This window comes from Clytia hemisphaerica, unplaced genomic scaffold (genome assembly GCF_902728285.1).
Source record: "Clytia hemisphaerica strain Z4C2 unplaced genomic scaffold, Clytia hemisphaerica genome assembly, whole genome shotgun sequence".
NCBI classification, from domain to species: Eukaryota; Metazoa; Cnidaria; class Hydrozoa; order Leptothecata; family Clytiidae; genus Clytia; species Clytia hemisphaerica.
Window position 1 is genome coordinate 231,466 of NW_027104389.1, and position 23,022 is coordinate 254,487.

General features: G+C 35.8%; 2 protein-coding genes across 3 annotated transcripts in view; both read right to left on the reverse strand.

Moving 5' to 3' along the window:
* The window catches only part of LOC136819605 (fibropellin-1-like), a 151,692-nt gene that overhangs the window by 106,601 nt on the left and 22,069 nt on the right, over positions 1-23,022 (reverse strand). The window contains exons 1-4 of one of the 2 annotated variants that reach the window (XM_067075845.1): positions 5,036-6,121; positions 2,696-2,899; positions 1,035-1,148; positions 369-479 (exon numbers count right to left, since the gene is read on the reverse strand). In XM_067075845.1, coding sequence (XP_066931946.1) covers positions 369-479; positions 1,035-1,148; positions 2,696-2,899; positions 5,036-5,870 — 1,264 coding nt within the window. In that variant the 5' untranslated portion in view covers positions 5,871-6,121. Of the gene's footprint in view, positions 1-368; positions 480-1,034; positions 1,149-2,695; positions 2,900-5,035; positions 6,122-23,022 lie in introns of those variants that run through there. The other variant, XM_067075846.1, reaches the window with a different exon arrangement.
* LOC136819615 (uncharacterized) lies at positions 8,995-16,785 on the reverse strand. Its single transcript, XM_067075857.1, has 4 exons — positions 16,179-16,785; positions 12,024-12,141; positions 11,221-11,278; positions 8,995-10,300 (listed from the first exon to the last, which is right to left on the reverse strand). The coding sequence occupies exons 1-4, from the start codon at positions 16,497-16,499 to the stop codon at positions 9,409-9,411; spliced, it is 1,389 nt and encodes a 462-aa protein (XP_066931958.1). The 5' UTR covers positions 16,500-16,785; the 3' UTR covers positions 8,995-9,408.

Genomic DNA, 23,022 nt, shown 5'->3' on the forward strand with positions numbered 1-23,022 from the left:
ACTGAGGATAGGTGGACTGAGGATAAGTACGAATTATAGAAAGAATCGAATAATAGAAGTTCGAATATACAAGAGGAGTCAACCGATGAATTGAATGATAATAAATGCTTTACCGGGGAGGGGTGGTATTCGGGCAAATTGACCGACCGGTATGTGCGGTGGTAAGAGGTATGTTTTTTCAAGATAGCAGAAAATTAAAATTTTTATTGCTCTAAAAGAGTTGTAAATTGGATGCACTGTAAGGGTATGAATATCACCGATTCTTTACTGCACTGTAACTAAGGGAGCGATTCTAAAAGCCCATTTTTCGCCGCACATACCGTCAGTTGGTAAAACCACTCCCCTCCCCCCGCCCGCGGATGCTTTACCTTCGCACGTGTGTCCTTGCCAACCTTGTTCACACTGGCAATGAAATCCTTCCGAAGTTTCATGGCAAATGCCATCATTCAAACATGGGTTTTCAACGCAAGCTTTCTCAACTACAAAAATACAAAAAAAGAAGAAGAATGATGTATTGCTCAACAATCAAGGTCATAATATTTGAAAAAAAGAGAAATCCCAACGAAATCTTGCAACCACAAACGATTTAGAAGCGCTCTAAATTAGGTTGAAAGGGTACTCTCAGGTGCCTAATAAATGTGGAGGTCTTAATAAGCGTGGGGGTTGGAAATTTGATAATTTTTCGAAAATACCCCTAATTATTGGAAGCAAGAAGATGCACATATTTTGAGTGTAACACAACAATAAGACTAAATGTTTTAATACAAATAAAAGATGAAAATGTAACAAAAGAACAAAAATTTAGTCGCAAAGTGGAATAGACGTTTATTGCGTAAAAAAAACGCGGGTGACGTCTAGCATTCATAATATGCACCACTGGAGAGTCTTCTGAGAACTTTTAAAATTTTCCACCCAGTACGTCACTTAAACAATAGAAAAAGAGACGTATTGGGTGGCAAAAAACAGAAAAATTGTATAATTTCGTGAAGCCATTGCAGTGGTGCGTATCATGAACAGGCTACATATCTACTTACTTTCACAATGGTGGCCTTTGTAATCGTTCGGACATGAACAAAAGACCAATGTTTTGGTTTTAGTGCACTCTCCTCCGTGGTGACATGGGTTTGGATGACAACTGTAAGGTGAAACTGAAATAAAAATGGACGGGGTGGAGAGCAGTAAACATCCAAAGAAATATCTTTCATAGGAGGCCCGGAATCTTCTAGACTAGAGTCTACTTCTGGCTGAACTTTGCTTTTTGATAATTACTTATGACTACTTATTACTTATGTCCAGTGAAGTAAATAATCGCGCCATTCAGTCTATAAAAAAGTTTTATGTGGACCCCGGGCTAGGAATCTTCGAGTTAGAAAACTTCGAGTTAGGAATTTTCGATTTAGCTAAATCATGACGTCATAAAAGTGCAAATTATGACGTCACTCGACTCTAACTCAATTTTTCATTTTCAGAAAAGAATTTTCGAGTTAGAATTTGTTTTTAACTATATTTCCTTGGGATCTAACACCCCCTTTTCACAGACCCACTGGGAACTCTTCCCACAGGAAAAATTGGCCAAAATATCGCCCCCAGTGGAAAATTATACTCTAATTTTTGTTACCGCTAAAAATAATTAGATAATCAAATCGTCACTAAATATTGTGCTTTTTATCCATCCCCCTTCTGCCTAGAAAACAATGAAATTGAAATCCTCAGCCATAAAAAAAACAAGGGAATATCAATCCCCATCGAGTTTTGATCAGCTAATTTTACCCCCACTGGCTGATAAAATCCCAACGCCTGTGAGAAGGGTATGTAATCTAGTACCATAACCTTTTCAGTGCCGCTGTCGGCATGGCATATGCCGACAAGAGCATTTTCGATTCTTTACCAATGTCGGCATTTGCCGACATGAACACTTTCCATTTCTTTGCCGCAGTTTTTTTGAACTTTATTGAAAGTTTGATTTTGAACTAGATTTCATGAAATAGCACAGTTGAATAATTAAAATATATTTCAAAGATGTTTTTCATAATTATACATATTTCAACTCAAAGTAAACACATATCACGCATATTTCTGATATTTTTCAGAAAATAAAACTAAATGTGATGGTCGCTCATGTCGGCATATGCCGACATCTGACAAATAGGTCGAACCTTTATTTTTTTTCCGTGCCAAATAGGTCGAACTTTAGAAAATACGAGCGGCAGTTAAGTTCAGAATGAGCTTTTTTTTTAATTGCTAACAAGCAACTTAAGTATATGGATTTAACTTACTTTTGTCCCCACTGAAAATAATCAGATAATCAAATCGTCATGACACGTGATTTTAATTGTTCTCTATAATGGCACATGGTTCGCGCAATGTTTACATTTTACTACTTTAATGTTCCTTTAAATAGCTAACAAGAATCCCCCTGGAAAGCAACTTAAGTACAGGGTGTCCCTAATTAAAGTATCGAGTTTGAACATGCGATTGAGTAGAAAAGTTTGTGTGTGTTATCGCTAAAATATAAGAACGTTCTCCATCACACAGGCTTATTACAAAAGGTAGTTAAATTAATCGTAATGACAAAGAAAAAAGAGGGAGAGCTTAAAATACAATTTTGTGAACACGCACATAAAACTTTCTACTCAATCGCATGTTCAAACTCGATACTTTAATTAGGGACACCCTGTATATGGATTTAACTTACTTTCACAATAATGGCCTTGGAATCCTTTATTACAAGCACATTTGAAATGGTATTGTTGTGTTTGTTGATGATGTGCAAAATGACAATGTCCATGATTCAAACACGGGTGATGATGACATGGATTCATCTCGTGCAAATGGCGGTGTCCAGGGCGTAAGCCGGCGTAATCCGTCCATGGTAAACCTTCAACGCCCTCGCCGTATGCTGAATTAGAATAATAAAATATTATCTCAATAAATTTTCGAGAAAAGTATAGAATTAAAGTGAATTTAAATCAAAAGAAATTGTCAAAATTGACGAAACATTTTTTTCGAAACATCGAAAAGCTTCGGGAAGAATTTTTTTTTGAGAGTCTTTCAATTTTAATAAGTAAGGAGTGATGACTGAGTGGTCAAAGGCGTCAGCGTCTTCAACCAGGGATTCGCGGTTCGAATCAAAAGTCGAAAAAAGTCGAAAAATCGAAAAAAGTTCGAAAATGGATCCTTCCAATGTTCCGTTTAATTTGATAGCCGAGCCGGCTAGCCGTGGACCCCGTGAAAACAATCGAAAGACTGACTAAAAGTCCTAGGTAGATTACTGAGATATCCACGTAAAATATAGACTCTAAACTTTGACACACAAACAAGTTTGTGTCTAAAGTCGAGGCTTCCTGTCCTTTAACCGTCTACCCGGAGGGGGGGGGTGCTCCCATTTTCATTCCCAGGATTTCGGGACAAGCTGGAGTTTTTACAAGCTTTTATTTGATTTGGTTGGTTGTTAAGATGTAATAAAAGAATCTTATTACTTTTTCTAAAGAACGCGTCATCTCTATCACTTTAAATGACCAATTAGTGAAATATCTTGTAAAAACTCCAGCTCATCCCGGGATTTCTCCACTACTACTAAGCAAAGAGGTATTAAATACCATTTTACCTTAAGGGAAGAAATTTTCGCGGAACAAATTTAATTTCCCGGTTTTTCGACAAGGCCATATTTAAACAAAAAATCCTCTCAACCACGAAATTAAATTCCGCGAAACAAATTATTGTGTGGTATTGTGTGGCATTGGGTTGAAGCCACAGACATCCTGTACACTATTAGTAAGTAAGTAAGTATATTCATCTGGTGGCTGTCAGCGGAGCCGGGAGTGAGGGAGTCTATCCCCTTTTCTATTTGCGCTAGACCTGGGAGATCGAATGCTGAGGTGGAGCGCCTCCCTACTCTCAGCTCCCAGTAATTTACCGCCTAGATCAGATTACCCAATCTAAGCTACTCATCCGCTGAGTTGGCGGCGACCGGGGATCGAACCCACAACCCTTAGATTGTAAGGCGAATGCTGTACCGACTGAGCTACCCGGTCACACTACCAGGCTCAAAGAAAAACCGCAAAATTTACCGAAATGAGAATAATTTGGCTAATTTAATTCACCAATCAACCCTTAGTGGCGCGGTCAACTTTTTAGGAGACTAGTAATGAAAATATATGGAAAATTCCTTTTGACGACCGAAACAAAGATCGAAAACAAATCGTAAGAGCGCTCTTGTGCAAAATGTAAGATACCGTTGCATGAAGGAATGTCAATTTAGTTGAGCTTTTCAAATGTGCTAAAAAAGGGTTTGCACTCCAATTCAGAGACTCAGGGAATGTCTTGGCTCAAGGAGAATAGAGTTCATTTTTTAGAAGAAAAAAAAATCCTACCCTTAGAGAGACTTTTTTTACAATTTTTTTCTCTCGAAACCAAAAAAATTCCTAAAAATTGGGAATTTCCCGATCCTTAGAGAGACTAATTTAAAACTTTATGATTTTTCTGATCCTTAGAGGGACTTTGAAAGGTGAAAAAACCGACTCTTATTGTTCGCGCATACCCAGCACCCATTTTTGCCTAAGTACCCACCCCGGGAGTTTTGGTGGAAATTAGCTTGATTTGTTTTAGAGGCAACCAAAAAATGCCGTGCATCGAGACAAAATTTTCCTTCTACCTAACTGGGGCCAGTCCACCTCCATTATGACCAGCTTCTTAAATTCATTACCACCCCCCCCCCCCCCCCCCCCTCAAGTGCCGATAGGGATAAAACGTTATAAATTCTTTTCCAAACCATACTTACTATACACCTTTTCGACCGTAGTCGCGCGATCAGGCGCGTACCACTTAATTATTTGATTATCCCCCTAAACTCGATTCAATTCTTTTTTGACACATTTTTCTATTGTCTATAGGTGCGAAAAAAGGACTGGGACGGTTTTAGTGGGATGAAGCGGACAAAAAAAAGCCTGCGCGGCGATTGGCGGCTACGGTTGAAAAGGTGTATTGAATCACACGCAAAACGTTTAAAATAAAAACACCATAAATCAGAACTAACCGGAATAAGGCCCGTTTATTCTCTGCATCAAGCCAAACGGTATATTTCTCATCGGATATCCGGCAGGAATTCTGTTCATACCGGGTACCACATTATCCGGGATATCAACCATCTCTCCTAACGCGTTACCAAACTGTACTTGACCAGGTTGTCCATACATATTTGGATTACTGTAGCCTGCTACCGCTTGGTTGTAGCCCATTAAAGAAGGGTTGATGCCCCTAGCAGACCCTAAACCAAAGGGAAGCATTGTCATTCCAGGGCGTCTACCTGCACGTATGTGGATGGCTCGTGGTTTACTTGGAGCTTGAAGGTAGGACATAGGTAAGAGGTGGGGTCCAGTCTTTTTAACAGCTGTTCTTGCGATATGATCACGACTTTTAACGACGTTGGTGTTCTCAAATGGGTAGTAATAGTTCTTTGAAAAACGTTTCCCAAAAATGGATGGAACTTTATTTGAAAACCATTTCGGATAAAGTTCGAATCTTTTAGACGGTTTTTGATCATGAGTTGTGTCGTCATATTCCACGTTAGAACGGATGGTAGCGTATGGATTAGTGGGTTGTGTCTGGACCACACCCCTCTTTTCAGCAGCTACCACATGTGGGTGGTCAGACACATACTGGTGGACAACTGGATGCTTACCATTGATAAACTTGGAGGGAATACTTGAAAGTTCGGGTACATCTTGATTTGGAGGCGGAACTAGAGGAATATTCGTCTTTTTATTAGGGTGCGCATCCACTGGCGTCGCAGAATGGGCACGTCGCAAATGTTCCGAGGTGGAAACAAATGATATTATAAGAGTCAAAACAATAATTGAACACTTAAACATGGTTAATGTATTACGTCATGAAAATCTGTCGAAAAATCAATCCATTTTTATCAAACTGTAAGAAAATGTCATCCAAAATAAAAACACAGTGATAGAATAACTCTGATCCAACGCTGAATATGAACGTCTCGATAGCTTGAAATTCTAATGTCCAATAAACGCAATCAAATTTACACACTTTCAGATAATTACACAAAATTTGAAAGAAATTTGAAATACACAATAGGAAATTTAGAAACAGAAAGATATAAAAAAAGCAAAGTTTATTAAATGAGTGTTTGGTTTCTGAAACATTTTTATTCAGAAAATGTGTTAATTAAATATTTCGTGTGCAATGAAGCAGAACTAATTATGTAAATCAAAACAAAACTCTTTTCTAATTTTCATAATTTACTTTTTTGATGATTCCAGGAACTGTAAGGATGGACTGACACATTTCCATGCTATGACACTCAAAAAACACCCAATATCTCAGGAAATAGCACAAAAATATTCACAAAGTGGTTATGTTAAGAGCATTTTTAGGCTTAAAACCCCGAAGGGGTATCTGACTCAGTCAGATATGAATGTTCGGTAAATTTCATACCATCGAAACATTTTCACATTTGCAAGCTGAAAAGTGGCTAAAATGACTAAAAGTAGACATAAAATTGAAAAACTTTCTAATATCCACCGTGAAAATTGTCCAAAATGACTAAAAGTCGACCCTATCAGACAACCATCTTGAAAATTAGTAAATTGTAGATATCTTCAGAGCCTAAAAAAGGGATCCTGACCCTGACCAGCGGCACATCCCGGCCCCGTTCCTAATTTTGCCTAAGTACCCCCCCCCCACGGATTAAAACACAAACGAAAAAGAGCACCCCCCCCCCCTACGGCTTAAAACACTGAAACTGAAACTGAAAATTAGGAATACACCTCAGTCAAAGTATATTACTTTTTAAAAGTCCCAGCCATAACGGGATGGGGATTGATATTCCTATGTTTTTTTATGGCTGGGGATTTGAAATACATTGTTTTCTAGCCAGAAAATTCAGTGGGGATGGAAAAAAAGCATAATGGGGATTTGCGTATCTGATTATTTTTAAGGGGGACAAAAATCAGAGTATAATTTTCCACTGGGGACGATATCCTGGCCAATAATTCCGGTGGGAAAGGTTCCCAGTGGGTCTGTGAGAAGGGAGTGTCTGTTGATTGGGAACCTTTTTTCCAAGCTCCATTAAAGGTTTTGTTTTTGAATAAGAGTGATATCGTTTGCTTACTCATCACTTTTAATTCACAAGCTTTTTGATATTGAATTGACGCGGATGTGAAGCAAGATAGACTAGTAAACCACGTCGTTGTATTTCGCTGCAGATTAAACTTGCAATGGGATCTACTGGATCTATGTCTATAATGTTCACTGAATACATCTTTGTCTTTCCAATCCACTCTCACACGGCAATTTCTATTTTTTATAAGAACTCTTTATTATAAGCACTATTCCCACGTTCCTGTGTCCAAGGAAAGACAGACGCTTGCTAGTCTAGGAGCAAGATTGGTCAGAAAAAGGAAAAGAAAATTTTTTGCTTATATCAGCATAATATAACAATAGGGAGACGCGGTCCTGATATGAAATATGTATCTGATATGAAACGGGAACACAAAAAAAAATAAAACAAAACCACTTAAAATACCTCTGTAACAAAAAATGTTACAATTTCCAAATCAACAAAAACAACAAAAGATTTTTAAAGACTTTTAAAAAAATAAAATATTGGATTATTTGCATTATTAAAGATTGATAATTAAAACTATAATGATAACAAGAAAAGGAAGATACTTGAATCGGATTAAATTTCGCGAGAAAAAAATCGCTAATTTTTCTGGATTTAATTTCGCAAGTCAGAGTTTTGAAAAATTTCGCGTCGAATTTAATTTCACGAATATGCATGAAAACAGCTGGAAATAGACATTTTTTTGCCACAAATGGAGACTTTGGACTTTTGGACTTTCAAATTGAAAAATTTTGTGGTGGATTTAATTTCGCGAGTCCGGAATCTTACGCCTTTTCGCGAGTTTTAATTTCGCGAAAATGGCAAAAAACACGAAATTTAATCCCGCAAAAGTTAATCCGATTAAAGTAAAGAAAAAATAAAGTTTGACAAAAAAACAACTTAAAATGAACAAAAAGAGAAAATAATTAACCAAATTATTAAAATTATAATTATAAAAGTAGGTAAAAAATTACAATTATTTTCATTGGAGATAAATTTTTATCACTAAGTCATCCTTAGGAAAATTATTTTCGAATCCTTTTAAAACAAGGACATTTTCTTTCAATCATTCTGTAATTCGAGGTAATATTGGTCCTTATAAAATGTTCTTTCTTATTGGGGAAAAATAATTATTTCGGTCCATTGGCGATAAGTCATCCTTCGAAAGAACAGGAGGCTGATCATTTTTTAACCCTTTTTAAAAACATTTTAGAGACATTTTTTACGGCCATTATTACAGCGAACTCTCACTAATTTTTCGAATTTTTCGAGGTAAAAAATATTTTGTAAAAACGTTCTTTTCAATTGAGAAAATTTTTTTCGGTTATTTTAAAGATCGAATTGAAGTCAATTGAATTCTACTAAAAAGCAACAATTGATCACGTTCGATTAAACTCGATTGCGTTCGATTAATCTCGATTGCGTTCGATTAATCTCGACTGCATTCGAATAATCTCGATTGCGTTCGATTAAAGTCGATTGCGTTCGATTTAAGTCGATTGCGTTCGATTAATCTCGATTGCATTCGATTAATCTCGATTGCTAATTGATTGATTTCACCTCTTACAAACTAGATATTTATCAATCTCTAAAAATGATCGATTTTCGAGAAAAAAAAAAGATGGAAAATCTCATTTAATAAGAGATTATAATAAAGAAATATTTTTAAATGTGTATAATATTAGGGATAATAGTAAAATAATAATAGTTTATTTTTAATGATATATGTATAAAAAACATCTAAAATATTAAATAATTGTTAAATTTTATCATGTTATAACAGTATATAAAAACATTTTAACGTCACCGAAAAATTTCATTGATTTAGTAATTTTTTAAGTGGAAAGAATCTCTTAAAAGAAGACCCAAGACAAGAAAAATTTAATTTATGAGGGCTTCTATGTTTTCAAATTTTAGAAGATTTTCTTTCGAATGTTCGATTTTAAAAACGAAAATAACTTTTTATATACATATACATGAAATTTTTGAATTTTACATTTTCAATGACTTGTGATTCCGGCATTCGATTTTTTTTCTGTCTAATGCTTGAATGTTTTTCCTTTCAAATTTCCAGTACAGAATTCTGGGTAAGTTTCTATAGAAACAGTCATAATACTTCCTCTATATAGCGCCAAAAGCTGCATTTCATCATTGGATATTGTCTACCGAAAACCCAATATTGACGTCATGTCGGTTGGCTTCAAAGATGGCGTCTCCATACGCTCAGGACTCGGGTCTGTAATTTGTACATCAAGTCCCGCCAAATTCACCCTATTACTTTTTTATATTTGAACCACTTCCCTGGGCTGTTGTATATATTGCGGCTGGTGGTGTCCGCTATGTGGATGTACCGCATAGATTTGATTTTGATTCGGAATAGATGTAGTTGTGAGCGGAGAAGTAGCATAGGGAGAAGCGGGCGGACCGCCACCATTGTTATGTTGGGCGTGAGCAGGTACACTAACCAGTTGGGTGTGTGCACCACTTTGGATCAATTGTGTACCGTTTATGAGTAGATTACCAGTGGCTGGGTGACTCAATCCGGGTGTAGATAAGGGGTTATTGACAACAGGCATTTGTGTTAAGAGGTTGCTTTGACCGGTCTGTTTGATGTTCAGAACTTGTCGTGCTGTGTCTGTGTAAGTCGAAGGTGTGTACGTTGCAATGTCGGTTGGGTTGACGGCCGTGGTGGAGGACACCGGACTGTAGGGTATCTGGGGTGGTGGCTGTGAGGTACCCATCCCGTAGGTAGAGGGTACCACCGTGGTTTGAGCGACAACCGGGTTGTTGTTATTGTTAGCATCCAGGGTGAGGTTCTCGGAGGAAGCATTCAATATATTATTGTTGGGGTCACTTGGTGATCCTACCGTTGTTGGCTGGTAGGGTTGGTTGGGGTAGGTAGCTAGGCTTCCACCCTGAGGATGGTTACTAATTAGTAGCGGTTGTGTGTAGTAAATAGGCTGCTGTGGATACATGGCAGGTGACATTGGAGAAGCAGGTGGCAGGCTATTAGGACCATAGTAGGTAGTATCTGACTCGTAGCAGGGTTGAGGGCTTTGCGGGATTTGATATACAGGTTGGTAGCCGTGAAGGGGTGGTAGACCAAGCTGGTAGTACCCATTGGGTGTGACGACGGTAGGAGAGACTATGTAACCACCACCGTTCTGATTGCACCTGAATTATAAGAACAAACTATGTAAAAACATTCGATGTCTTCGATGACCAAAATATTAAAAAATAAAATAAGGAGATTTTAAGGCTTTCGTGAGTCTAAAACACCCAATTTCTTTGGGAAATGGACAAAAATACTCACAAATTGGGTAGGAACATTTTTGTGTTTGAAACTGAAAAAGTTAAGAACATCTCCTAAGACTTCAAAAATTTTAGATGTTCTTATAAAAAAACGTGTAAGGTATTTTAGGTTTGATTTTAAGTTACGTCAATGACACTATCATTATGGAACATTCAAATTGTATTGCGGTCGGGTAACAAAAATTTCCCGCTAGACCTCTAAACAAATTATATAGAATAAGTTGAAAATATAAAACTTTGATTACGTCACCATCAACTCTAGTCTCATTTTGACAATTTATCCCAACAGAATTGAATTCTTTTTAGGTTGGACGTGACGTAATTTATGAAAAAGTCCAAGCTCACTACATTACAACGTGTCTCAAAATCCTCAAAACTCATCATCTTAACTGGGCTTAGAATGATTGAAATAAGATATCTAGGTTTCTGAGAGTCATAAAATTTCCCTTAAATTATGAGGTTGTTAATGAGGATTTACTGCACTCAACACTTCGGTTCGTTGAGCACTCTATATAGACTGTATTGAGGAGCAAGCTCTAATTCTCCGTTTACCACAAGCGATTCTATAAGAAGCTCAAGACTTTGTGTTTTGAACACTCTGTTTACAACAACAGCCTATGCTCGCTCACCCGAGCAGCACTGATGAGTCCTGGGGTAAGGACGAAACACGTGTCTGCGGATAGATTGTATTTTATTTAAAAAATTGTCCGCTTTTTTTGGGCACACTGTCTTTATATAAATCCATAAACATCAAAAAAGTTAAAAAAAAAGGGGTAGCTTACGGGAAGAATTGGCCTTGCAGAGGTGACAAGTCTTTCAATTTTAAATCAGGTTTTCTCGCTGAAAAGTAAAATAGGAAATGTTCAAAGTCACAATCAATGATCTTTATTTAAACCCTTGAGGTAGTTTCTCAATCCCGCGCCGGCCAAGTAATAACTTTGAGCGGAGTTTTTGTGAAAGTTGTAACCTACTTGTAATCGTCACTTTTTGGGTAAAAGAAATCAAAAACTCAATCATAAAAGCATTGGGTAGGAGCACTAATCTATAACTACTTGACTGGATCGGGGGACCCGTATATATGAAGCATGTTCAGATCTAGAGCTGACTAGTCCGCCATCTTGTTTTCAACTCTGGTCGTAAACAGCACGATTCGAATGTTTTGAAATTCGAACATTCAAAAATGTAAGGTAAACTAAAGAATAACAAGGCGGACTAGTGGAATTCAAGACTGGAAATTCTTCGACAGGAAATCTGTAAGCAGTCAGCCTTTCTAGGGTGTAAGTAGTAAGTAAGTTTGCGACCGCAGTCGAGGGCGACCCGAAGGTTCCTTTTTCTCTAACACTGTCTACCCTAAGTAAGGGGACGTCACTCCTTTCCCTGGATTTCTCCACTTATCCTTGACCCTTCTTTTTAGTTGCTTAGCATCAAGCGGAGAGGCATCAAGTACCATTTTGGGAATCTTTGGTATGACCCAGGCTGGGGATCGAACCCACAACCTTGCGCACCGTACCTTCATGCTACGGTCTAGGATGTAGAAGATTATGATATCTGTGGATAGGAGGGATAGAATAGCGAAATTTCTTACAAGGTGGTTTTTTCTTCTGTCCGATGTATGCAAGATTGACATTGCAACGTCTTCCGTCTAACTTTGGTGATTTATCCATGATGGCTAGCAAAGAAGACATGTCACAAGCCATTGTTACCTGTATGAAAGAGAGAGAGCAGAAGAAGGTTTTTCTTTACAATATATTATCATTTTAATCATGCAGGAATCCGGGGGGAGGTGGTTTTAACTTATATCAAAGGATCACGTTTTCTTAATGATGTTTTCTATGTATTCATGTACGTAATGTTATTTATCAACAGTAGTGGCAGATTTAAGCTAGAAAAAAATTAGACCCTGTTCAGACGTTACGGTTCCGTTCCGAAACGGTTCCGAAACGGTTCCGAAACAAGTGTGAACGTCAAAATTCAAAACGTCAAAAAAATAGACGTTACAAAGCAAAACAGATCGAAACGGTTTCGCTTCACTTTTTTCATCGAAACGGAACTGCTCCGTCTTCTTGCTCCGAAACGTTCCAAAACCAATATGAACACACTCGATCCGTAACGAAAATCATACCGGAACGAAACGGAACAGTAACGTGTGAATCTATACTGACAAAAACCGCGGGTGTTTCCGTACAAAACATTAACGTGTGAACATGGTCTTAATCCATACTGATAAAAACCTCGTACTAAACATTACGTAATGAATATCATGAATTGCATAGTACACTTTTAAATAAAGTCTACTTTTGATCTTCACGCAATTTTGAAGGCTTTGCAACCCTACCTTGGGAATCCCTGCAACCCTGAGGTGTAAAAATATCCTTATCTTATACAACTTATTTTAAACTATTTTTATGTACACTTTCTTTTATAAGAACCAGTAAATTTTTTCTGAGGCTTGACCGTTCTTATTTTGTTGGCACTTTGATAAGTCTCAAATTGTTCTTATTCTGTTCTTATTAATAGGGTGTAATTGAGGTATTTAAGGCGTCATACCCAATTTTTAACACTTTGACCCCTAAATTTGCTTGAAATTGAGTAATTTCAGGCTCAGCATTGTTCTTAAATTAATTGTTCTTATTTTTTGGCGATTTTGAGCCTCATTGTTCTTATAAAATTGTTAAAAAAAGTGTACCTTAAATTTGCCACTACTAGCAAAAAAACAAAACCGTTTCGTTTCCGTAGAAAACATTACGTAATGGAAATCATCATGAATAAAGTCATCTTTGCAAAGAAGGAAGGCAGTCTCAACACCATAGAAACCATAACAGAACGAAAAGATAAGCTGCTTTCAAAACACAACAACTGACAATGTAAATTAGAAGTCTTAAAAATGACTTAATGTCATGAGATATTAGTGATTATAAGGCCTGCTAAAGACCCTTTGACGACAAGCTTGTATATCAAGCACACGTTTCTTTTACATAAAAACATCCAAAAATTCTTGAAGCCTTTTTATGTTTCTAGCTTAAAAATGTTTTCAAAATGTTGTGAGTATTTTTTGCGAAATTTCTTAAAAAATTAGGTGTTTTAGTGTCTACAAAGCCTTTAAAATGTTCTTAAATTGTTGTTAATATTTTGGTCATCCATCGAAGTCTTATGTTCTTATATAGTTTATTCTTATAAAAAAGTGTAAGCCAAGTGTTGAATTGTCGCTATTTTGTAAGTTTTAAATTTTGTTTTATAAGTTCGTTCAAAGAGGTTTATAATCGACACTCTCTAATTCGATTTTCAAGGGGAGTTGGATCTTCTTCAACTAAGGGAACGTATCGAATAGTAGAACGTTATTTATGAGAGGTACTTGTTGACATTTGACAATTGACTTTCGATATTACCGAGCGAGCGTAGGAAGCGTAGAACGTCGAATTAGAAAGAGTCAACTACAGGAATTGAATTTTCATCGAATAATATCTTCTATATCCCAAGCGAATCAGCAGTGATAAGCTACAAGGAATATCAGAGGCCTCGGCTCCACTTTGAACGTGAGAAGGCCAAAGATATACTGACTAAGGAGGCGCCACCATGGTTCGGGCCGCCGGGTTAAAATTTTTGAATTTTAGCTCTTGTATTCGCCTAAAACAGGTCTGTTTTAAGGTTATTAAAAAGAATTTGGCTTGATAAGTACATTTTCTTTTTACTTTGAAAAAATGTGGTCGGGCCAAGGACCGGCTGGCCCTCCCCACTGCCGCGGGGGGATATGTATTATGTAATATGAATGAATATGTAAACTAAAGTTACACCGTACATCCTGTGCCCAAGTTCAGGAGTTGCCATAAAGCCATTATGGTAATAACCGGGAGGGCACATTGCTATACATTGTATATTTGCTCACTGCTTTTGTAGTTTGAGCACTCTTGGATTGGATGGAGAGTCTTCATTTAAGACGCTCACTATTTGCATTATGCATTGCTCGCTGCTCGCAGTTTGAGCACTCTTGTGACTCCACAATGCAATCCACAAAATGTGTAACCGTACATCCTGTGCCCAAGTTCAGGAGTTGCCATAAAGCCATTATGGTAATAACCGGGAGGGCACATTGCTATACATTGTAAACTAAAGTTACAAATCTTCATGCTGTTACGTAACCTCCAGGAGTTTGCTAAATTTCAAGTGACTTAAAAAACGAAATTAAAAATAGTAAAAATTGAAGGTCTATTTTGACCGAAAAGAGCAGGAAAAAAACCATTTTGGGGCTAAAAGTGGCCAAACATATAAAAAAGTCTCAAGCCTCACTAGAAATGAACTGGTTCTTATAAAAGAGTTTAAACCTATTTTGAAAGTTGTCAAACATCGAAAATGGTCATTACACGCTTTTTTTTATAAGAATACACTTTATAAGAATGTCCATGATGAAAATGGCCAAAAAAATAAGATTATGCTAAGAATATCACCATCATGTAATTTTGAGACGTATGTACTAGATGTTAAATCTAGTCTGAATTAGGATCCTAACCTAAGAATGCTGTAAGAATATTTTAGAATGATTTTTCCAAAAAGTTAAGAATATTCATGATGAAATGGATTTACACCATTCTTATAAAAAAAAAGCGTGTATAAAATGATGAATTCAAAGTCCTGTCTAGACTTTCCACAAAAAATTCAAACGATTAAATATGTCAAAAATAACATATCAAAATGTTTAACCCTATTAGCCCGAAGCTTTTTTGACTTTTGTATCCCCAGGGGGGGGGGGGTAGAATCTACCACCCTCGATTATTTTCGATCTAGAAGAGCTATGGCCATGAAATTTGGTACAGATGTTCTCCATCATGATACAATTTTCCAGGAAGAAAAAAAAGTTGATGACGTCATCACAAAATTTCCACCTGTCGGAAAAAAGCCCAAATATATGGTTTACAAAAATGTCTATTACAGTCGAACCAATATAGATATTTCGATTCTGTTTAAAGATTCTGAAAGGTAAAAGACTGTTCTTTAACATAATTGCCGGTTTTGCAATTTCCGTGAAGATTTTTTCTTAAAATCCATACTGAAGATGAGTAAAATTTTCAAAATTTGATGACGTCATAAATGATGACGTCATCATTTTCAAAAATTTTCTTTAGATTTTTTAAATTTGTATTATTAATGCCTATCACGTGTCAAAATTTGAAAATGATTGAATAAATAGTTTAGAAGTTATCAGCACTTTAAAATTTTGAGTTTTAAGGATTTTAGCTGGGTTTTATGTCATGTTTCACAATAAAGTCATAAAACCTGATCTGGACAACCTATGACCGTAAAATTTTGTACAAGTACTCTTAATAAGATTTTATTAAAAGTCAGAAAGTTTCAAGTCGTTTGAAAAATTTTTCTCCGAGATATAAACAAAAGAACTCCAGCTAGGTAGATTCTACCCCCCCCCCCTGGGGCTAATAGGGTTAAGGTTGAAACATAGTAAAGATCTTTAAATTTTGATAAATGGGCGTGGGCGCTTTTTTATATGAATATACTTTATATTGGCCAAAGAATTAAAAATATGCTACGAATAGTCAATACCGAAAAAAGTCGATTTCTGAGTATTTTAGTTATCCCCAAGTATTGGGTCTAATACTTCACAAAAATGCCATTTTACTTTTATTCTAAAATTAACAAACAGGGGGAGGGCGAGGAAGGGGGTTTATAAGGCACCTAAAAATAGAAAAGTTAGAAAAGGATCAGCCATAAAAATTCAATAACAAATACTTACGAATCCGTAGCCCCTTGACAAGCCAACTTTCCTGTCCTTGATAACAACAGCTTCCTTAATCTTCCCAAATTGCTGAAAATATTCATGCAAAACAATGTCCTCGGATGCGAATTTCAAGCCACCGACAAATATTCGCCGTTTACGACGAGTGATTTCGTCCTCGGTGATTCCTTCCTCATCTAAATCTAACTCGTCGTAAATTTCTTGGATTTCTTCTTGACTTAACGGGAAATCGTCCAAAGATATATGACCGGAATCACAATCACTGGAATAGGATTCTAACTCGAAAGAATTGTCGCCACAATCTGAACTGATAGTCATGGTGTTGTTCTTAAGTTGTTCTTAAGTTGTTCTTAAGTTGTTCTTAAGTTGTTCTCAAGTTGTTCTTAATGTTCTGTATATATGATTCTGAAAAAGTCTTCTTTTTAGTTTTTGGATATGATACTGTTTCTACAATTTTATCGCTATCTGCGGCCAAACCTGGTCAAGCAACAAAGTTAGTTAAACGCTTGGTAAGCCGGTAAGTTTACGAGACCATTGATTGTGTAATTTCAATTTTCCAAATCTGCGTTAATCCACCAATCTCGTCCACTTTATTTCAAGATGTTTGTCTGGAAAACAAAAAGAAGATAATTTGTAAGACATTAATTTATAATTATTTATCATTTTATTAATCACAGTCAACTCTCTAATTCGAACTTCTATTATTCGAATCTTCCTATAATTCGAACTTGTTTCCAGCCCCCGTCAAGGAAAAACCCTCTTAAAATACTTTCTATTATTCGAATCTCTCTGTAATTCGAATAAATAAGATTCTCCGTTCGAGTTCGAATTAGCGAGAGTCAACTGTAATTACGTTTATGGGACGTTTATTTCACTGAAAATAGCCATCCTGTATGTGATGAAACTTTGAGTATGAAATTAACTTAAGTCGTTTTCTTTACTCAAACTAGACTGTTGGATAAATAATAGCGAGTTTATATATTTGCGCTTTTGAGGACGGTAAAGTGACTGAAGCGATTTGGAAAAACCCACACTTCTGACCCGCAAAATCGAGGACGGTAAAAGTGCTGATTTGCCGTCGTCCTCAGTTGGTCATGTTAAATTAGAACCTTACCATGTTCGTCGCTGAAAAAAACACATACATAAACTCAGTACTACTCCAAAATATCCCGGAGAAATCCGGAGCTTAGATTTCATTTGTAAAACTTTCTAACACTTAATATTCTTTTTCAGTTCCTATCAGTACTTAAATCTAAGATGTTATTTTCTTTGCTCTCTAGAGCCTGTTGTTTTGAATATATCTCAGATATCCATGTCAAATTCTGCCACCAATACCTCATTTCTGGATAGTACCGAGTTTATGTGTATGACTGGATTCTGATTGACTGAGGACGACTGTAAATGCGATTTTACGGGTCAAAACTGCGAGTTATTCCAAATCACTTTATTGTCCTCAAAAGTAAAAATAAATAAACTCGCTAGTCAAACTTCAAAAATACTCAGTACACCCCCTTAACAGTACACAGTCCCGGTGGAACCATATGGCCAGAATATCGTCCCCCGTGCAAAATTATAGTCCAATTTCTGTCCGCAACGAATATAATCGAATAAAGAAATCCTGCAAAATATGCACTGCGAAATATTGTACCACTGAATTTCTGTCTTGAAAACAACGGTATTTAAATCCACAGCCATAAAAAAACATGGTAATATCTATCCCCATCAATTCCGTTATTTCTATCCCCACTGACTGAAAGAATCCTACCGGAGCTGTGAGAAGGGAGTGTCATTAGTAGCTGGTTTAACCAAAAATTTTGTACTTTGTACACATATCTGACCAAGAAAAATATAAATTTAAAATGCCCCTTGAAAAGCCACGTCACTATATTATCACTAAAAACCTTTCAAGGATAGAAATAATATCAATTCTCTAGTGATATTTTTTGTTTAGACCTATTAGCTTTTAAATGAAAAAAAATAGATCTCAAAAAAGGAAGAAAGAAAATAAGGAAGAAGAAAAAAGAAAAAGAAGACTGCGTTCTTTGGAAAATTAGAGTTCTATTAAAACCGATACTTTTTTAAATGCGCGTTAATTAGGATATAGCTGAGAGGGTTCTTTTAAATAAACTTTTCACAAATGCATTTTTTTTATAAGAACAGAGAGTAAAATAACAGTTTGTAGGTTAAACTTTTCAATAAATTTGAAGCCCCAAACTTCGATCTGAGGTTAGCAAATGAAACCTTTTTTTAATGGAGTAAAGTCTAAAGATTTCTTAACGATTTTCGCGCAGATCCATTAGACCTTGCTTTTAACCTAGCCTAGTTAACTACACCCGTATTCACAAGGCTAGGATAAACGGCTAATGGCAATATAGCGCTTTTTGCGCTTTAAAGTTTTTTTTATATTTACGGATTTCAAGTCTGCCTTGGAATACTTGGTCACAACTTACCATCAGATGTATCCTAGTGAAAACTAGCTTAGACGTTCGTGTGAAAAGCAGGTAGGTAGTAAAACTTTCAGAAATAGCTTTAATTTCTAATTTCAACAGCTTATAGTGCCCTAGCCTTTTTATGATAATGCCCTATAAAGTCACGTAAAGTCTTTAAAAGACAAACTATACATATTTCTTAAAGTTTATATGCGATTGTACTGAACATGGAAAAATGTTCTTCGTCTCATCATAGAAAAATTAATGTCTCAAGACTAAAAAAGGTAATTTTTTTTCATAAAATACTGGCGTACCGGTCAAAGATATTCCAACGAGCATCAGAAAACTGGGTTTTTTTCGACAAATATCGGAATACCTTATCAGGGAAAAAAATGTCGGGGGAAAGTGTCAAAAATTTTGAGATGGTGAAATGAGGGACGAAAATGCCTCTAGATGACGAAATTTTTCCCCGACGAAAAAAAACCCGACTAAATAAAGCTCCTACATTTTTTTACTTGTCAATGCCCAATAGAGGTTTTTTTACGTAATTTCCGCCATTATGGAAGCAAACATTCGAATCTGTAGAGGAAATCCCTTACGCAAATCGAACGTTTGCCTCCATAATGGCGGATATGAAAAACCTCTCTGATGTTTCTATTGTTCTTATAGAAAAAGGAGTAAGGTCTAAATTATCATGTTTGAGGGGGTTAGTAGACTATATCATGATGGAGATAATTTTTTGAACAATAAATGAAAACTTTGGTTAACATTATGATAAATATATGAAAAATGAAGAAGAAATAAAATGAAGTGAAAAAATGTCTTTCATCATAGGTAATAATGAAACTGTCCCTTCCCCCGTACATCTTTTTTTTATAAGAACAAACTATATAAAAACATAAGGCTTCGATGGCCAAAATGTTAAGAACAAGTTCAGAACATTTATAAGCCTTAATGGACAAAAGACAAAACACCCAATTCCTTAAGAAGTTGCACAAAAGAACATATTTAAACTTAAAACTCATAAAGCTTTTTTATAAGAACAAACTATTTAAGAACGTAAGGCTTCGAGGGTCAAAATGTTAAGAACTACGACACGGTTTCTTTAGAGAAATGCTTTTTTCTAGCGTGGTGAAAATTGAACACACCGGAAGGATGAACTGCGCTTCAAATTCTTTTCGATTTCAAAGGACATACACACTTTTATAAGAACAACTTAGATAAGAACATAAGGCTTCAATGACCAAAATAATAAGAGCAAGCTAAGAACATTTTAAGGCTTAATGGACCCTAAAACACCCAGTTTCTTAGGAAGTTGCACAAAAGAACACATTTAAATTTAAAATTCATAAAGCTTTTTTGTAAGACCAACTTAGATAAGAACACAAGGCTTCAATGACCAAAATACTAAGAGCAAGCTAAGAACATTTTTAAGCCTGCAACTGTCCATCCCTAAACAGCCAATTTCTTAGGAAGTTGCACAAAAATACTCACAAAATAGTGAAATTAAAGACATTTAAGAACATATTTAAACTTAAAAGTCATAAAGCTAGGTGGGTAACCTTGAGGGTGGGTGATTAATGTTTAAAGTGACGTAAAATCAGTCAACACATCACTTGCAACCAATCAACTGATAGGTCCGTCATGTAATGTCAGAAGACGTCGAATTTATGCATATCATGAATGAATTGTTTTATAACGATTTTAGAACATATTTTCAACATTCAACTCGTTGGTGATACAAGTACCAAAAAAGCTGACATACAGCGTTGTTTGAACGTTAAAGACGCCATATGGACGTTGCTAAGACGTTCTGTATAGCTGTGAAAAAAGCCCGAAGGGGGGCACTCAAAGTATTTTGGCACTCAAAAAATCCTGCAACAATGTAACATTGAGCAAACAAAAAGTATCCCAAAGCGAGATATTTCCATCATAAGGAAACACTTTACAGGTCTCTTAGCTAATTCTACGAAACTGTTTATCATGTATTGAAATCTCTTGTCGAGAGGAGTAATTTATTCTTCCTTTAAAACAAAGGTTAAGACCCCAAGAGAAATCAAAACAATGTACAGAGCGTTATCAGCGTAGAAAAAAAACCATTTTCACAACAAGATAATAACATTCTGTCTGAAGTAGTTCTGTTGAAGTTAAAGCGAAGTGAACTCTAAAGTTTGAAAGAAAGAAAATGATATTTCAAAAAAAAAAAGAAAGGTGTTAGGTAAAATATAGAGAAAGCTTAAAGACTCAACACAAAATATTTAAGTCGATCTTTATATCTAATGAGTATTGTGTATAGGTTTTTAAGACAAAGAACTTATAAGATTTGCTGACGCTAACATTACTTAAGCGACGTATCAAGCCCTACTTAGCTTTACGCGTGAACTAAAGCAAGAAAGAAAAGCTTGGTAATAAGCTTTGTTAAGGGGGTGTTTTTTTTTCTCTTGAATTTTTTAAGCACTTAGACATAATATGCCTCGTATTGTATACAGTCGACTTGTTCTTTTTAAGAGAACCAGTAAAATTGTTCTTATTTTTTTGGCATTTTGAGACTCAAATTGTTCTTATCCTGTTCTTATTTATAGGGTGTAATTTTGAGATATTTTAGGCTCTTTACCCAATTTTTACAACTTTGACCCATAAAATTGCTTGAAATTGAGTAATTTCAGGCTCAGCATTGTTTTTGATATATTTTTATTTTTTGGCAATTTTTGAGTCTCATTTTTCTTATAAAAGTGTTCTTATAAAAAAGTGTAGCTGGGTTCTCTTTTTCCAAATGTCTCTACAACTATGATAAGAAATCTAAAAGTATTCTTATGCATCTTAAAGAACTACTTTTTCATAAATAATTCTCCGTGAGTAACCTTTGCCTCGCTTTCGAAATAATACTATGACAACCTGTGACAACCTTTATTCAACCTAAAATATCTCAATTTTACACTAGAAATAAAAAACAGGGCAAGAACTATTTCACGTTCGAAATACAAAGAAAATAAGAACAGCCTAGGGGTACTTTCACCTTCACAGGGAAACAAAAACCATAACTTAGCGAGTGAATTTCAGACAACGGCCCAAAATCACGAAGTATCAAAAATCAACTCCATCAAAGTCTCATAAATTCTCGTATTTTGGACAACAGTTTGAAAATCTCTTACAGAGTCAATTTTCGAACTTTGGCTCGAAAACATACCCGTCACCTAGCAAACCTAGTACCCCGGATCCATTTCAGTAATCGACTCCCTCACAGGGTCATAAACTCTAGTGGGTATACCCCCGGATCCATTTCATACCACCCCACTCTACACAACAACAAAAAACGAGGAACAATTTGAATAACACGAAAATAAACCTATCATGGTGATACAGTAGAAATTTTCTAGTTCCCCTTTTTTTCAGCAGACCAAAGAATGAAAAAATAGTATATAAAAATAATATGAAAATCATTGAAAATGAGCTGTTTCATTCCTCGGATTTTTTGGGTCCAAAAACCAGTATTTTCAATCCACGCTTTTCTCATAAGAACATCCAACATTTTTGAAGCTTTCGGAGATTACTAAATTTTGAGTTTTAAGCCTTAAAATGTTCTCAAAATGTTCTTATCTTTAGCATGTTGTGAATACTTCGTACAATTTCCTAAGAAATTGGGTGTTTTTAGATTCTGCAAACTCTTAAAATGTTCTCGACTTATTTTTAATATTTTGGCTATCTATATAGTTTGTTCTTATAAAAAACGTATACACAGCAAACAAAATACAAATGGGGTGAAAAGAAAATAGCACTGAGGCACAGAGGGGTTATTGTAAAGAAATATTCTCGTAGGTGTTTTAAGGCCACAAAAGCAAATGTGAGATATTATAAATTAATTACCAAAAGGTTACTCAAGGGAGTGGACTCGTCTAGACTTTTAACTTCCAAGGACCCCTAAGAGGAATAAACTTATTATTACATGTATGTAAAATGTTGATTTTTGAGATTCGTATCTGAGGATCAAGAAGGGATAGTTATTAATTCGATCAAACATTTTCTTCGATAGAAAGATTCGGATCACGGGAAGTATTTCATACTACTTTCCAGCTGAGGGGACCGATGTTTTAGTTCGAATTATAGAAAGATTCGAATTATAGAGGTTCGAATTAGAGAGAGTTTACTGTATCAAAGTCACAGGAAAGACTCTCGTCAACTCAACTATTGCCCTTCACAATTCATATTACGGATGCTCTAAAACAGCTACATGCACGTTTTTTATAAAAACAACCTATACAAGAACATAAGCCTTCGATAGCCAAAATGTTAAGAACAAGCTAAGAACAATTTAAAACTTTGCAGAATCTAAAACAACAATTTCTTAGAAAAAGGAATACTCATATTAGAATATGTTAAGAACATTTTTAAGCTTTAAAACATCCGGGAGCTTC

What these genes read in the sequence shown, in the direction of transcription:
- LOC136819615 (XM_067075857.1), bottom strand. Translation starts at nt 16,499, where the DNA reads ATGACTATCAGTTCAGATTGTGGCGACAATTCTTTCGAGTTAGAATCC. An exon ending in ACAGAAGAAAAAACCACCTT is followed by an intron (nt 11,279 to 12,023) that starts GTAAGAAATTTC and finishes TTTACTTTTCAG; the next exon opens with CGAGAAAACCTGATTTAAAA. An exon ending in CTGCAAGGCCAATTCTTCCC is followed by an intron (nt 10,301 to 11,220) that starts GTAAGCTACCCC and finishes CTTATAATTCAG; the next exon opens with GTGCAATCAGAACGGTGGTG.